At 38.4% G+C, this 16,657-nt stretch overlaps 1 protein-coding gene across 4 annotated transcripts in view; it reads right to left on the bottom strand.

Annotated features, from left to right (window-relative positions):
* The window catches only part of BRCA1 (BRCA1 DNA repair associated), a 76,534-nt gene that overhangs the window by 36,777 nt on the left and 23,100 nt on the right, over positions 1–16,657 (bottom strand). For all 4 annotated transcript variants that reach the window (XM_016428866.2, XM_007482128.3, XM_007482129.3 and 1 more), the window contains 7 exon segments: positions 16,376–16,464; positions 15,252–15,391; positions 10,732–10,834; positions 10,029–10,074; positions 8,107–8,171; positions 694–4,107; positions 71–159 (listed from right to left, as the gene is read on the bottom strand). In XM_016428866.2, coding sequence (XP_016284352.2) covers positions 71–159; positions 694–4,107; positions 8,107–8,171; positions 10,029–10,074; positions 10,732–10,834; positions 15,252–15,391; positions 16,376–16,464 — 3,946 coding nt within the window.

Below are 16,657 nucleotides of genomic sequence, written 5' to 3'. Positions count from 1 at the left end.
GTAGATGACTGCTTAAGTAATGTGTGCACTCACACAAATACAACACAAATACACATATTGGTTTTCGTACCTGAGTGGTTAAAATATCACTCTGAAACGAGAGCTGTGAAGTGTCTCCAGGATGGCTTGTTTCACTGTCATACCCAGATCCTTCAACAACTTTTTGAAAAAAGAAAACAGATGCAAATTGTAAAACGAGAGAGCAACATAGTAATTCTTAAGATTCCTAAGTTTTGGACTGTTGATATTATGGATTTTTAACCTTGTATAGTGAAACCAGTTAGAATTACATTTAAAACTAAACTTTAAAAGGTATAGTTACCATCACCAAACAGGTATTTCTTCTCATTGACATAATTTATGCACATGCACACACACAAAAGCCCTTTTTTCTTTTTAGAATTTAAAGTAGGCACCTAAAAGATTCTTTTAGAAAAATAAGTCATTACCTCAAGAAATTCTATTATGTCTCATTCAAACAAAGATCTGTCATCTAACTCCACAGTCATTCATTCAAAGTTTCTTTCTTGAAGGAAAACCACCTCAGGAGAAAACAGGGCTGAAAGTTTGAAGTTGAGGTGCTTTTCATTTCTCTTTAAGCATGCCTACCCAAACGCATTTTAAAAACCCACAAAAATATTTAGCTCAATAATATAAGAGACTTCAGCAAACACAAAAGCTTGTCACCAATACCTAAATTTGAATCCACACCCTGGTCCTTGGGGTGATGGTCTTCATCTAGGTCAGTTTCCCTTTCTTCCTTATCTTGGGAAGCCTTGGGCATTTCACTCCCACTCTGGATTTCTTGGGTCCGGGAATGACTTGATTCTTGATGGGAAGAGCCAAACACCAAAGTAGAATCCTTGTCATTTGCTTTCCCAGCTAAGTCTTCTAATGAATTAGAGTGCGAAGAAAATAAGCTACCAGAACATTCCGATTCTTGGCTGGAATCATGATCTTGGGATGCCTCCCCAGATGGTATCTGAAGATTGTTAACACTCATATTATTTCTGTTTAGGAAGGCTAGATTCTCTTTTGCCTCATTTGCTGAAAACTCTTTGGCAATGGTTTTATTTTTGGTAGGCTGAAAGGGTGTACTTGCTGCTTTACCAAATATTAAGTCTTGAAAACTTGGAAGCTCTCCCTCCTCACTGGAGGCTTCTTCTTCTGAGGACTCTAGTTTCCGGGCTTGTCTTCGGGATTTCCAACTCAAACTGGGATTTTTATGTACTAAAGGGCTGAGGTTTTTTCTAGATTTTCTTACTTGAGAACTTTTACCATTTTTGCCAAAAACAGCAGATTGTTCTTTGATATCACTTTCAGCAAAGCTGGTGTTTTCTTTAAGTTCACCATCACTGTCCAATAAGTCAGGAGTCTCAGACCAAACCTGAGTAAAATGTGTATTCTCTTTAGTTTGTTCTAAACATGGAGATGAATCTGCACTAATAGCCGGAGTTAATTTTACATTTTCTTCTTTCTCTTCTCTTTCAGGTTCCTTGCTAAAGTTATCCTGAGGAAAGCTTTGTTGACAAACTTGAGGTTGCACAAGCTTTAATTTAGGTAGTGTATTTAATTCAGATTCTTTGTTTTTATGTTTTTCTGCTTGACTGCCTTCTCCATTAGACCCTATGCCAATAAATCTGTTTAAGTCAGCTACTTTAGAGACACAGTCTCTGCTGTTACTTGGGCTAACTAGACTTAAGCTACTTTGGGCTAAGATTTCATTTCCCACAGCTGTTTCAGGGGATATTTCATCAAGGTTTTCCTCCAAGAGGTTTTTTGTATATATAATTTTACTAGTAGATGATCCTGCTGGAGAAACTGATTGCTTTTGATTAGGAACTTGTGAAATTTCCTCGTTATTTCCAGCAATGAATTCACAGTCATTGCCACCATGCAATGGATCTATGTGACAAATCCTGGAGACACTAGCACAATCACTTGGCTTCCTCTCTATCTGACAAACTACAGCTAAGTTCATGACTGCAGACTTTGCTTGCACGGGCTTGTTGGATTCTCTGTTTCCCAGCTTTTCTTTTTCATGGTCCCCACAATCTGTGGCATTATGTAGACCCCGCTGATGTAAAGCCTGAGAAATAGCACAGGGTTTCATACATTCCTGCCTTGGACTGGAACCCAGAGCAAATGTCTGGCGTTTTGAACGTTTGAAGGTATTCTGTAAATACTGGGTGTCGAGTTCACTATCCTCCATTTCTGTGGTTGTCTCTGAGGCATTTTTAACTCCCTGTCTCATCAGGCCCCTCAAATCTTCTGTGGTGCTTCCAGTGTTTTCAGATGAACAACCATCTAAGAGTTCCTTGGGGGTTTCCATTATTTCACATTGACTTCTGTGAGGATTGGGTCCTGCTTTTGAATTTTGCGGAGTATTAGCTGGAAACAATGAGGTACTGTCCTGAGTGTCCCAATCAGTATCAGGAACCTCCAAGGCCTCCAGGTTTCCTTTGGCTCTCTGGCCTTGTGATCCCTCCCCTCCACTTATTGCCAGATCCTCTTGATCTTGGCTGCTCTGGACTGCTTCCAGGCTCTTTTCATGTCCTTCTTCAGTGACACTGCAGCTAGCTAACATTTGATCACTCTCAGTAGTGAGACTGACAGTATCACAGGCAGGTATATTTCCCATTTTTAGATCTGGGAAAACTTCATTGACACAACTTTTTTCTGCTTGTTCATCTGGCTCATAGGCCTTCTTGGTTTCCATTGCAATTTCTTCTGACAACAGCTGAAGCCTTCTGCTGCGTCTGATTTGCTTCTGTTCAGAATTATTTCCCTTCCTTATCTCTTCACTGCTGGGATAGCTATCGATCTGTAGTTCAGTTTCATTAGAAGAGCTTGGGTTTTTATCAACTATGAGCTCAAGCTCATGGACAATCCTGGCTGAAGACTTCTTCCTCAGCTTGTCCTTTTTTGTCATTTTGGCATTTCTACCATTTAATTTGAGTCCCCCGTGGTTTATGCTGCCAGCTGCGGAGTCTGTTCCAGTTCTGAAAGTGGATTCTTTCTCCACAGGGAGCAGTTCTGATGCCAGAGCATCATTCACTTCCTCTACATGACCATCTACTAATGCTTTCTGTTCGAGATGGCCATTAACTGTGTTCATCACTTGGCCATTTTGTTCTTGTTCTAGAATTTGGTCAACAGCATGAATTTTCTTTTCAGGGGATTTGTGAATAAATTCAGTGTCTGTCTTCTTGATGAAATCCTCAGGCTGTAGGTCAGAGATGGTCTTCCTTTTACGCTTTAACCTGGTTTGTTTGACATGCTCTGGAGGGATCAAACAATCAGAAGCAACAGCTCCAACAATCAAGTTTTCAGTTACGTAATTCAAATTAGTGTGAACTGACTTTCTATGGTAGGTTTTTCCAAATATTTTGTCTTCAATATTGTTGTTCTCTGCCTGCCTGGGGCAGCTTCTTTCAGACATATGTAGCCAGGCACCATCAGTGGAGTCAGCCACCAAGTCAGTCTTCCCAGAAATGCTAGAATTTCCATCTGTGGTATCTGGATGCCCAATTTCTAAGACACTAGCCATCTCTGCATTCTGTTCATGGATCCTAACAGAGGAATAATCAGAGACTAAAATGTCATTACTTCTGGATAACCAGTCATTAACTTTCTGAATACTGCTTTTCAGTTTGGTTCCAGACAAGCAGTTTTGAGGATTTCCTCTGGGGTACTTGGGGCACTCTGGCTGTTCCTCTAGTTCTTGCCTCTCATACAGATGATGGGGGTTCAGCTCATGCGGCACCTCTGCATATGAGGTCTTCCCAGCACTACATTTTTCCTTACTATTATCCTGACTTATCTGCTGGCTCCTTGCTAAACCAGGCCTTTTACTTTTATCACAGAGTTCAGCCTTTTCTATGTTCATGCTGACTGTGTTAGTCAATACACTGGTGATCTCAGGTGGTAATGAGCTAGCATGAATGTCTGTGTTCCATGGCTTCATATTCAAGTCTGAGGAAGAAACACCCCGAGACTCCTCTGAATGCCCTTCAGTGGCATTCTCATTGATGACATGCACATCAACAGTGTTAGATTGATGTTGTTGTAGGCTCTTTATGGCCCTCTCAGAAAACTCATATTCAGCTGAAAAAAACAAAAAAACAACAAAGTACTTATAGGACTATGCTTCATTTAAAATACATTTTAACAGAACTTATGACTATCTTCATGGAAAATGGCCTAGAAAGATTCATAAGTATAATGGAATATAAGCTTGTGTAGGGCTTCATTTATTCTCTACTTATTAACATTTTTCATTCCTTTCATTTAAAAATAGTTAAAATTTAATTCCAGAACTTCTTCATTCCTAAATTTGTACCTCTCCCCTCCCAGCTTAGGTAAGCTCCATCCAGCTAAAGTTATGCTCTACTTGCAGAACAATGCTCCACACATTAAAAAAATAGAAAATGCAAGAGAAATTATAAATATCACAGTGAAAATTGAAAGGCAGTAGAATCTTAGAAAAAAAAACCAACCAACATTATGGTAGGGACAGTAATTTTCATAGAAATAAAATTATAGAGAGGAGTTATGTTCTCAAACTGCCAAAACTCTAAGATGCCTAATGATTGTCTTATCTAAGTTAATTTACTTATTCAGTGCTGAACCAATCAAACTATCAAAATTATTATTTTACGGAGCTGGTAAAAGGCAGTAACAACATTCATCCAGAACAAAAGGTGGAGAAAAAAAAGTTAAGGAAGGCAGCCTAGGGGTCCCAGATTTCATATTATATTTCAAAGAAGTAACTGTGAAAACAATCTGTTACTGGCTAAGAAATAAATTAGTAGATCAAAGAGTTAGATTATGGACACTATACACAGTAGTAGTAAATGACCACAGTAATCTAGTGTTTGATGAACCCAAAGATTCATTTTTTGGGGGTAAGAACTTGCTATTTGACAAAAATTTCTGGGAAACTTGGAAAGGAGTTTGGATGAAAGTAGGCAGAGACCAACATCTTAGACTTTATACTAAATAAGGTCAAAATGGATAAATGATTTAGACAAGTTAGGGAGCATGGAAAAATATAAGTCAGATCTATGGATAAAGGAAGAATTTGTGTCCAAACAAGAGAGCCAAATTTATAAAAATATGACCCATTGCCCAATTGAAAAACGATTAAAGGATATAAACAGGCAAATTTCAGAGAAGAAATTAAAGCTATCAGTAATCACATGAAGAAATGTTCTCTATTACTACTCATTAGAGAAATGCAAATAAAACAACTTTTAAGTTACTACTTCACACTTATCAGATCTTATCAGATGACAAGACAGAAAAGGAAAATGACAAATGCTAGAGGGAATGTAGAAACTGGGATACTAATGGACTATTGGTGGAGTTATGAACTAGTCTAAGCACTCTGGAGAAGAATTTGGAACTACACTCAAAGGGCTATAAAACTGCACATATCCTTTGACTCAGCAATACTACTAGTAGGTCTATATCCCAAAGAGAGAAAAGAGGAGAGGAGAGGAGAGGAGAGGAGAGGAGAGGAGAGGAGAGGAGAGGAGAGGAGAGGAGAGGAGAGGAGAGGAGAGGAAAGGATCCATTACAAAAATACAGCAGTTCTTTTTGTGATGGCAAAGAATTAGAAATTAAAGGAATCCTCATCAATTGAGAAATAGCTGAACAAGTTATGATATACAATTGTGATGGAATACTATTGTGCTGGAAGAAATGACAAAGTGGATGGATTCAGAAAAACTTGGGAAGATATAGATGAACTGATGCAAAGTGAAGTGAGAAGAACCCAAAGAACACCATACACGATAAAAACAATATTGTAAGGATGATCAACTGAAAAAGACTTAGCTTCTCTGATCAATGCAATAATCTAAGACAACGCCAAAGGATTCATGACAAAAAATGCCATCTACCTCCAGAGATAGAAATGATGAACTAAGTGCAGAACGAAGCATATTTTTGAAAACTTTCTGTTTCTTGTTTTTGTTTTCTTTTGCCACAGAGCTAAAATGGAAATATTTTTGCATGATTTCACATGTCTAAATAATATCATGCTATTTGCCTTTTTGAGGGGTAGGTGGGGATATATAGTGGGGGAAAGAATTTGGAACTCAAGATTTTACAAAAAGTTTAAAAGTTTTTACAAGTAATTGGGAAATAATTAGTAAAATAAATATATTTTTTTAAAAGAAAAGAAAAATCAGCACAGGACTGAGCATGATGATTACAAATAGAGAAAAATAAAGGGGCTGGATAGATAAGGCAGATAGATGAAAAGCCATTCCCATGGATGCACCAAACTGTCAAAACTGAAAGTCAGAAACAGTTGCATGTTTAGGGTAAGGCTTTAACTGTGAGTCCCCTACCAACCAACTTTGGCTTGGCAGGAAGGTAAGCTGGGCACTTTAGAGCAGTGGGCCACTGGAAAAATAATGGAGTCAAAAATCTTTGTAACCCTGTAATCATGGAGAGCATAGAAAGGATGCAAAAGACTGGAGAGTTAGGACAGCTCAAAAAATATCAGCAAGAAGAGGAAGAACAGAGATTAACTTGGGAACAAGGGTTAAGCCATGGTGCTTAATTTCCTGCCAAGATGCACTGAGGGGGGCTACCAGGATACTAGTGAGACATTCACTTGAAAAATTAAGGTAAGCAATCAAATACAAAGTATTAAAAAAATCTCACTAATGAGCAGCCTTCCATTGTTTCTAGCAATAAGGCTGCTTTATAGTTTTATGAAAATTGGGGTAGCGAGGTGGCTCAGTGGATAGTTAGGCCTAGAGTTAGGAGGTCTTGGGTTCAAATCTAATCTGAGACTTCCTAGCTGTGTGATCCTGGGCTAGTCACTTAACCTTCATTGGCTAGTCCTTACAGCTCTTCTGTCTTGGAAGAGAGAATCAATTCTAAGACAGAAAGTAAGGGTTTAAAAAATAACAACAGCAGGGGCAGCTGGATAGCTCAGTGAATTAAGAACCAGGCCTTGAGATGGGAGGTTCTGGGTTCAAATCTAGATGCAGACACTTTTAGCTGTGTGACTCTAGGCAAGTCACTTAACCTCCATTGCCTAGCCCTTACTGTTCTTCTTGGTTCTAAGATGGAAGGTAAAGGTTTTTTTTTTTAAAGCAACAACTTTATGGTAATTTACCACTCAATTTGCATTTGTTAATTAAATAAAATGTTATATTAATTCTGCCTCCTTCAAACTGCTCAAGTGACCCAAGACAACTCACTTAACTCTCAATGTTTTAGGCAACTCTGGAGGTTGTAAAAAAGGCACCAATCTGCATTGGTGGAAGGAGTTTACTTTACGGGAGCTCCCTACACTAAGAAAATCATAAGTCTGGTCAAAAAAATGAATGGTGATGCTAATATGATATTGAGTTATTTGGGGCAATTTCATGCAGAGTGTGGGTGAAAGATAAATGGTGTAGAAATTCCCCAATAAAACTAATAATGGAAAGTAAGGAGAAATAAAATGTACCAAATGATGCAGGGGCATGGTAAAGCAGATGGTCTCATGTACTGCTGCAACAACTATTTGTCCCTGAATAAAAGACACCTGCATCCTTGTCAAAATGGTTACCTCAACCCTGCAGTTTTGTCTAAAAATGTTTCTTTCATAAATTCAAAAGGACATGGTCAGCTCCCCTTGAATGGGAAATGTTTTCTTTTTCTGACAAGGAATCCTGCTAGCTGCATTACAAATACACTTCTTTTTTTCCCCCCCTGTCCACTTCCATTAAATGCTTTATTTAGCTCTCTTAAGTTGCCAAGGAATGCTGCTGATTGCCTATATACTCTAATTGGGGCTGAAAGTTTATAAAACCCAAACCTGAACCATAGGAAGCTGAAGGTGCTATAAGCAGTCTTCAGATTTCACTTCACTATATATCTCTGGCCTCATTCCTCTCAGTTAAGAAAATTCTCCAGCAAGGGGTATTATTACAAACACACTAGGCCATATTATGAGTCTGAGATGCCTATTCTATCCCAGGCAAAGGCTGCTGGGGATTACAGGATTACAAAAAGGTCTCTGTCGTTCTCTGAGACCATCTACCTATATTTTCTTCTGTATTCAACAAGTCAGGAAATATGAGCAAAGAATGTCATTACCCTTTTCCTTGGACTTTAATCTGGTTCCTTTTGGTGAGGTTTGGCACAATCCTTGGTCTTTGACACTATAGGAAAGAAGGCAGAGGTTATAACAAGAAAGGGAGCTATGCTTTCATAAAATTGAATAGCTATAAAATTAAATAAGTCTTCCCCTAGAATTTACAATTTAGAGAAGCCTTATAAATAATTTAGTATAATCCCTTCATATAAGGAAACTTAGATGCAAAGTTAAATAACTTGCCCAAACTCATCCAGGTAGTGAGTAGACAGCATTTGAATTAAGGTAATTAATGATAAGTATTATTGTATTTATATATTATTAATTTAATATATAATAGGTATTATATATAAAACAGATATTATATAGCACTTAGTATGTTCCAATTTTAAAGCAAAGTGCTTTATAATTATCTTGTTTGAGGCTTACAACAAACCTGGAGTTTGTTGGGGTAGGTGCTAATATTATCCCCATTGTACAGCTGAGGAAATGGCGCCAAAAAGGGGTGCCCTTTTATGCCCAGAGTCACACAGCTAGTAAATGTCTGAGGCTGGATTTGAACTCAGGTCGTCTCGACTCTAGGTCTTACATTCTATCTACTTGCACCCCCTAGCTGCCCATACTCTGCATCTGACTCCAGTGCTTTTTTTTCTATCACCCTACTGCTAAATTCCTGTTGCCGATTGCATAGTCAGATTAAGGTCAAATATCTCAAAATAAAAGCATCATTCAGAGAAAGATAGCAACACTCCCAAGAAGGCAGAGTAAAAAGTTCACACTAGACTGTGGAGGATGGAAAGCTGCAGGATATCCAAAAACACTCTGGCAGGATACAAGTTACTGCCTGGTGCCCCTGCTATTGTGTTCTGGAATCTCCCCCAAATTCCATCTCCCAGTTCTCCCACTAGGGAAAATGGATTAACTATTAAGTGCTTATTATATCAAGATTTGTTAGTGATGCCTTTACCCAACAAAGCCAGCCAGGAGTACAGAGAGGAATCTGGGAGATGTTTTCTCTAAAAACTTGTGGTCTCTTGCTTAACATTATAGTTTACGACAACAGATGAAAGTGGATTTCTTTTTTGAGAGAAGGGATAGCACCCTAAATGCTCACCAGTTCACAAAATTTATATGAGCTTCCTCTACATTTACAGTTTATACCAATGTCATCCCTTCTCATGCTCCTTAGCTAGAAAACACAAACCTCTCTCAGCCATCCTGGCTAACACTGATTGTTATGAAAGCCAATAATAAAAAAGATGCAAACCCTATTAAATCTTTTAGGCTCATTGCCTGATCTTTAGAATCAGAGCAGCTGCATTCAAACTAATCCATTAGTGAAATGAGAAGGTTGGCTTAGATTTTTTTTTTTTTAAACACTTACCTTCTGTCTTAGAATTGATACTAAGTATTGGTTCCAAGGCAGAAGAGCGGTAAGGACTAGGCAAAGGGGGTTAAGTGACTTGCTCATTGGCAGCCAGCTAGGAAGCATTTGAAGTCACCTTTGCTGGTTTAGATGATCTTGAAAGTCCCTTCCTGGCCTGATTCTAATCTATAGAAACTTTGAGTATCAATATTCCCTTAATATGAAAACACTGGCTCCTCTCTCATGTATATCATAAGCAGTGTGGTACAAGAGAAAAAACAACCAAAAAACCTGGACTTGGAGTCAGGAAGACCCAGATTTGAACCCCAACTTAAGTCCTTATTAGCTGAGTGACCTCGCATACGTACGTGGCTACTTCCAGCCTGTCTCCTTATGGGGATCATTAGAGCATCTGCCTCTCAGAAACAAAGAAATAATTTGCTTCGCATACCTGTCAGCTTATCTACAGAAAGGCTTTTCTCTTGTATTTGTATTCCCTGAACCTAGTCCATGATGAATGCTTCATAAATGCTTTTGGATTGATCTTCTTCAACCTACCTGTTACAGATTGCATTTTTCACACCATCTTCAGAAGAATCAGATCCTAAAAAACAGACATCCCAAAACACAAGTTAGAAGGTTTTCTTGTTGAAGTGAAAGGTGCTTACAAAACAATATTCTTTTCAAATCCTCCAATCTAGAGATAATATTAAATTATTAAATACCTATTCTGTGCCAGGCATTGTGTTTAGCACTTTACAAATATTATCTCATTTAATGATAAAGTACAGACTGGGTACTAAGCTTGCTTCTGCCATAAAGCTTTCCCAGATTAGCCCCATCTGTTCCTGAATCCTGGAAAATCACTAGTCTCACTCTCCCAGTTCAGTTCTCTCCAGGAATACTTATTCAGTCAGTGGGACAAACAAATAGTTCTGGTTCCATCACCGCCTCAGACTGTAAGCCTCTTAAGGCAGGAATTGTTTTACTTCTCTGTTCCTTCCTGCGGTATTTGTACAGTACCATGTGTCCAATAAGTACTACATTCTTATCACTTAATTGAGAAATCCTACTTATGGTATAGTATTTATGCAATATATATTATGTGCTTGAAGCTTGAAAATTATTGACCAACTACTGTGTTTTTTCTTTCTAAAGTCCTTTGCTATATATAAAATGTCAGTGAATTTAAGTAAAAACATTTTCTTTCCTCTTTCCAATTCCAATATACAACATATAACCTGCCTATGAGGCCCATTACCTAACTTGATGTAGACAGCATTATTTTTAATGCATTTCTTTTGCTTTCTCAGGGAACCTTTTCGGATGCCAAGGTCATAGAGCTGGACGCCAAGACTGGATTCCTGGCAACAAATGGAGAGAACAGTCATTTACTTTGGGGGGGGGGGGATTATCTCTTCAATCTATGCCATGGAATCTCTATTATTGGCTGAATTGGTGTACTATATTAGAAAAGAAACTTGTAGAAAATTCTCAGAACTGATTGATTATAATCAGTTAGTTAAAATTCAACCAGCTATGTTGTAGCCAACATTTTCAAGTGTAACAGAAAACAGAAATTTCATTCATTTTCCAATCTTTCGATAACCCAATGATATATTCCAGTTATTCCTGATAATTTCCTTTATAGTTACTTTTTGCTTTCTTGAACAAAAAAAAAAATTCTTGGGGCAAGTAAGTAAGTGGCTCAGTGGACTGAGATCCAGACCCAGAGATAGAAGGTCCAAGGTTCAAATCTGGCCTTAGACATTTTCTATCTGGGTGATCCTAGGTAAGTCACTTGACCACCATTGCCTAGCCCTTGCCACGTTTTTGTCTTGGAAACAAGAAAGAGTACTGATTCTAAAATAGAAGCTAAGGGTTTTAGAAACAAAAATAGAAAAAGCCTTATTTTCTGCCTTTGTACCAACTCTAATTCAGAAAGGCAAGAGCTAAGCAAACAAAGTTAAGTGACTTGTCCAGGGTCACACATCTTGGAAGTGGCTAAGGCCAGACTTGAACCCAGGTCCTCCTAATTCTAAGACTGGCACTCTATATAACTGAGCTACCTATATGTCCCTCTATATTTTCTATGAATTATGTGAAGAATAAGAGTATTAGACTGAAAGATCTATCAAAGACCATGTCCAATTTACTTTTGAATCTCCCCCACAGTATTCTGAATATAGTAGAAATTGAATAGATCTATGGAGCTACCTGATGAAAACTTTTCACTGCTCCGAGGATCAAAGATCCTCAAACGCACTTGAGCAAAGTGCAACAGGCACTAGAAAGATTCTACTACTACTTTTATCTAGTCCCCCCCCCCCTTGCTTCTCAGTCTTTCTGCACTAACTGAAAAACTGCTTCTGGTCACTGTTATATTTAACAGATTAATCTTTAAGTTCTCTATCATTATAGGACCAAAAAAAAAATCCTAATTTAATTCTACTATTTTCCCAAGAAAGCTGGGGAATAAAGAGTATTCAACTTCATGGGTGGTGAACTGAAATGAAATATTTATCTTTTAAACCAGCAATTGTTGTGGAACACCTACGACCCTGGGTTGTTTGAAGTAAGCTTACAAGAAAGGTAAAGTATTGTGAATCTTTTTTTTTTTTAAACCCTTACCTTCTGTCTTGGATTCAATACTGTGTATTGGCTCCAAGGCAGAAGAGTGGTAAGGGCTAGGCAATGGGGGTCAAGTGACTTGCCCAGGGTCACACAGCTGGGAAGTGTCTGAGGCCAGATTTGAACCTAGGACCTCCCGTCTCTAGGACTGGCTCTCAATCCACTGAGCTACCCAGCTGCCCCCAAGTATTGTGAATCTTAAAAACTGCTCAGACTGTACCTTAGAAGATTTGGTTAAGCTATTCCCCTATTTTAACAATGGAGGTACTTGATCAGGAATGTATTGAGAACTTTTAAAATTATTCCACCCTACTCAGACAGTGCCTTAGGGGAAGATAAAGTTGAAAACTCCTGATTGAACAATGAAAAGTCCCCAACTCCTATCTTATAGGAAAGCTAGAACCTTAAGCTAGGTCTATTTTTAGATCTAATACAAAAGGGTGCTAAGTACCTATAAAGGCTAAATTAGTACCTAAAAGGTCAAGCAACTTACAAAAGGCAAGCTTAACAAAAGAGGTATGAAGTACTCAGAGGATTTAATCTAACCGGGGAAAGTGAGAACAAAAGAAGATGAGAACTAAGAATGGGCAGTCCAGGGAAAAAGCATCTACTGTGATTGGTAGACATGAAAATTTAGGGGAGGTGACATAAGAAAAAATTTCTTTAAAAGAAGAAGTCAGTTCAGGTAATGCAGTTTTTTTGGATTGAGGAGTGGGCAGTTTTTTTGGATTGAGGAGTGGGTAGTGGGAGTTGGAGTTCAGAGTTGAAGTGAGGACTGGAGCTTGCTTGGTTATCTTGTGGTGAGCGATAAAGACTGACTCGCTCTCCCTTAGGCTCTCTCTCTCTCTCTCTCTCTCTCTCTCTCTCTCTCTCTCTCTCTCTCTCTCTCTCTCTCTCTCCTTCCCTTAATTCCTTCATTTATATTAATTAAAAGCTCCATAAAACCCAGCTGACTTGGGTATTTTCATATTTGGGAATTTTCCCATGGCGACCACTTATTTTTAGATTTTAAGTCAAGACACTAAAAATTATCTTTATAGTTTTGGCCAAACCCTTTACAGTTTGGTATTTATAGTTTTTAACATCCACAGTTTCAACATACAGGAAGGCTCAAGAGACCTTCCTTTGGCATCAGCCAATCCTTGTATAATCCTAGGGTTGAAAAGGATATCAGAAGCTGGTAGTCTTCTATAGGAGTAGCTACACCTTCTACAACATGCCTGAATGACTATCTACTCTCCACCTAAAGTCCTCCAGTGACAGAAGACTTATTACCTTCCCAAGAGCCTTTTGGGAAAGACTAAATTTTAAGCAATTGTCAACATGCTCCCCTCCCCCCCACCCCCCCAAACAGCTGAAATCTACCTCTCTAAAGCTTCTACTCATTCTCTCCTCTCTGGCCAAAATAAGACAAAGCTTGTTCTGTTTCCTTGTGGCAGCTTTCAAATACTCAAGACTGATCTCTTCCGGTCTATGGTACACTGTGCTTGGAATGAATGAGGGGACCTGGGGTTCAAATCCTACCCCAGAAAGCCAGTAGATATATGGCCTTGGGCAAGTCATGAATATCCTAGGGGCTTCCTTTTTCCCTCTTTAAAACAAGAGCTGGCTTTTGAGGTCCCTTCCAACTCTTAAGTCCACTTAGCAGCTACTTGAAGTTTTCTTTCTCTAGACCATTCCCACTGACTTCAGCTTATTCTGATCATTATTGCATGATTTCCTCATGCAATCAGCTCCCTTCACAAACAGGGTGGCTCTGGACCCACTGATGTGTGAACTGTACAGGTTCTACCAAACCAGAAAGACTTCACATTTAGGCCAATAAATTTTTCAGTCACAGCATCTTTCACAGAGTTGCATTTTGCACTGGAGAAGGAAAGAACTATACTGATGAAATCACAAGTCCCTTAAAGTATCTAAGTCTAAGATTGTCAGCTTCTTGGGTTAGAAGCAGAATCAGGGTCAGCTTCCTAAGATGTTTATTTCACCAACTGTTTCATATTGAATTCAGGAATGCAAACCACAAAACTAAAAAAGACAATTAGTAGATAAGAAAAAATTGAATGTGATAAAGAATCTCTCTAAAAAACAGCTGAAACACAAAACCAACAGAGAATAATCACATGAATTCTATACAAGACAAAGTGATTGAATTTATTTACTTATTTAAAATCCTTACTTTCTGTTTTAGTAACCACTCTAAGACCAAAGGGGCAAGAGATAGTGATAGTCAATCAGGGTCCAGTGACTTGCCAAGAGTCACACAGCAAGGAAATGTCTGAAGCTAGATTTGAAGCCAGGTCCTTCCAACTCCAGGACCAGTGCTCGATCCACTGAGCCCCTAGCTGCTCTTAAAATGATTGATTTTAAACATAGGATGGGCTAAGATGATTTAAGGTATTCCAGAAGAACACTTCAAATCCCCAAATCTGAATACTGTAATAAAGGACACAATGAGAAAACAGCCCAGAATTTTAAAAGTCCTCCTCTTTCTATCTCCTCTTCCCAATTGTTGCTTAGCATTTTTTGTACTTTCCCATGCTTAGGCAGTTGATTTTTTTAAACCCAAATGCAAAATTGCATATATAATCTATATTCAACTTCATCATATTAGATTTGACCCACTAATTGTTCTAGCCTATTTGGCATATTTTTGGACCTGGATTCTGTTATCTCATATATTAGCTATTCTTCTCTCAACTTTGTGTCATTCACAAACTTTATAAGAATGCTACTGACCCCATTACTTAAATGATTGAGAAAACATTAGAGGTCCACAATTGTCTGTTTTTGCCTTTAGGTCGGTCTTTCAACAACTTTTATAGCTCACAGGAGATTGCCCAGACTCCTTCTCTTATCCTGAAGTTGCTTGGACAAGCATGCAACTAAATGTGGATGGCAAGTACTTGGTTTTCTTGCTGGACATCGTTCTTTCCCTCTTCCTTAAATTTCTATAACAGTCATTGTGGGTAATATTCATTTAGGGCATTTAGTTCTGTACTGTCTTGCATTACTACTAAGTTCTGATGTATGTGGTATGTCTTACCTCTCTAACTAAATTTATTGGCCCTTTTTGTTTTCTCTTTCAATGCCTGGAACAAAGCTATACAAGCAGAAGACAAGAAAAAAAAAAGACAGAAAGGGCTTTACCAAGGTTGAATTTTCTGATTCACTGGCTTTGAATCTTTTTGAGCGGTTTCTATAGCCTATACTTTGAATGGTAGCAGCTTCCTTCTTTAGAGGCTCAGGAGTCCTCCTCTCCCATTTTGAAAAATCTTGAGTATTTGAAACTGTTAAATTAAAACACAGAAAACCATAAAAGAAGCAATAAGAAAATAAGACAAAGTCATCTACAGTTTAAAACCCCAGTTATCCATGTCCATTACTACTAGAAAATCTGGAAAACAATGGCCAGTGCAATATAATTCAAACAGTGCTGGACTGAGAGGTAGGAAAGACTGGTCCTGAAACCTACTGGCTGAGTGACTCTGGGTAAGTTACTCCTGCCAAGATTTTTCCCCCTCAGCTATAAAATAGTAATACTATTACTTTTATCACCAGCCTTACAGGATTATTGTAAAGAAATATCTTTGGTTTTTTTAGTTTAAAAAAAAAAAAACCTTACCCTTCTTTCTTAGAATCAATATTAGTTCCAAGGCAGAGAATTTGGAAAGGGACAGTTGGGCCTTGTCTGAGGCTAGATTTGAACCCAAGCTCTCCCATCTCCAGGCCTAGATTCTATATTTACTGATCCACCTAGCTGCCTCTAAAAAAAATCTTTGTAGGCATTAAGGGATTAGAGAAACGTGAATTGTTTTAGGATCACAGATTTTGAGTTAGTCCAACCTCTTCATTCTACAGATGAGGAAACTGAGGCACAGTGCTGTTAAATTACTTGCCCAAAGTTACAAACCCCAGCTGAGCTGGGATTCAAACCTATGTCCACTGGTCCTAAATCCAGGTTCCTTTCCACTTGGGCTTGGTCAGTGATCTGTGTCTCTCCTGGACTGCACTATTGGGATCTTGGAGTCAGACTGAGTCTCCTGCCCTGAATCTCCTCTTTAGCCCACTTCCTAGCAATTACATTATTATCTTGGTCCTTTCTTTCCATCATTTAAGATCAGTAAATCTTTCATTAACACAAGGCCTGTAGAAGTGCTGATATAGTAATGACAAACATTAAAATTAAAATGAATTTTATGTGGCCACAGAAAAATAACGGCATGTGTTTTGGGCTACCTGAGTGCTGGCCTCTGGAGATGTGCCACACTTACATTGGAATCCTGTGTCAAGTTCAAAAGCACGAATGGTTTTCAGCAGTCCCTCCACCAGCTGATTAAATCTTGTACTTTCTCGAAGGCTTCTGAAACAAAGGCATTTGATGGATACTTTTAAAATGAAGTCATTGCCCATGGTTTCAGAGATGTTCAAAGAAAATAAAAGTAAGGAACAGAATTGTTATATAAAGGAAAAAGACAACCACAGCAACTGGAGAAATGGTTTTCTAGGGACAGAGGATGAATTCTTTTAGATACTGCAGACATTATGCTATAATT

This window comes from Monodelphis domestica, chromosome 2 (assembly GCF_027887165.1).
Source record: "Monodelphis domestica isolate mMonDom1 chromosome 2, mMonDom1.pri, whole genome shotgun sequence".
NCBI lineage: Eukaryota > Metazoa > Chordata > Mammalia > Didelphimorphia > Didelphidae > Monodelphis > Monodelphis domestica.
This window is presented reverse-complemented; position numbering and strand designations above follow the sequence as displayed.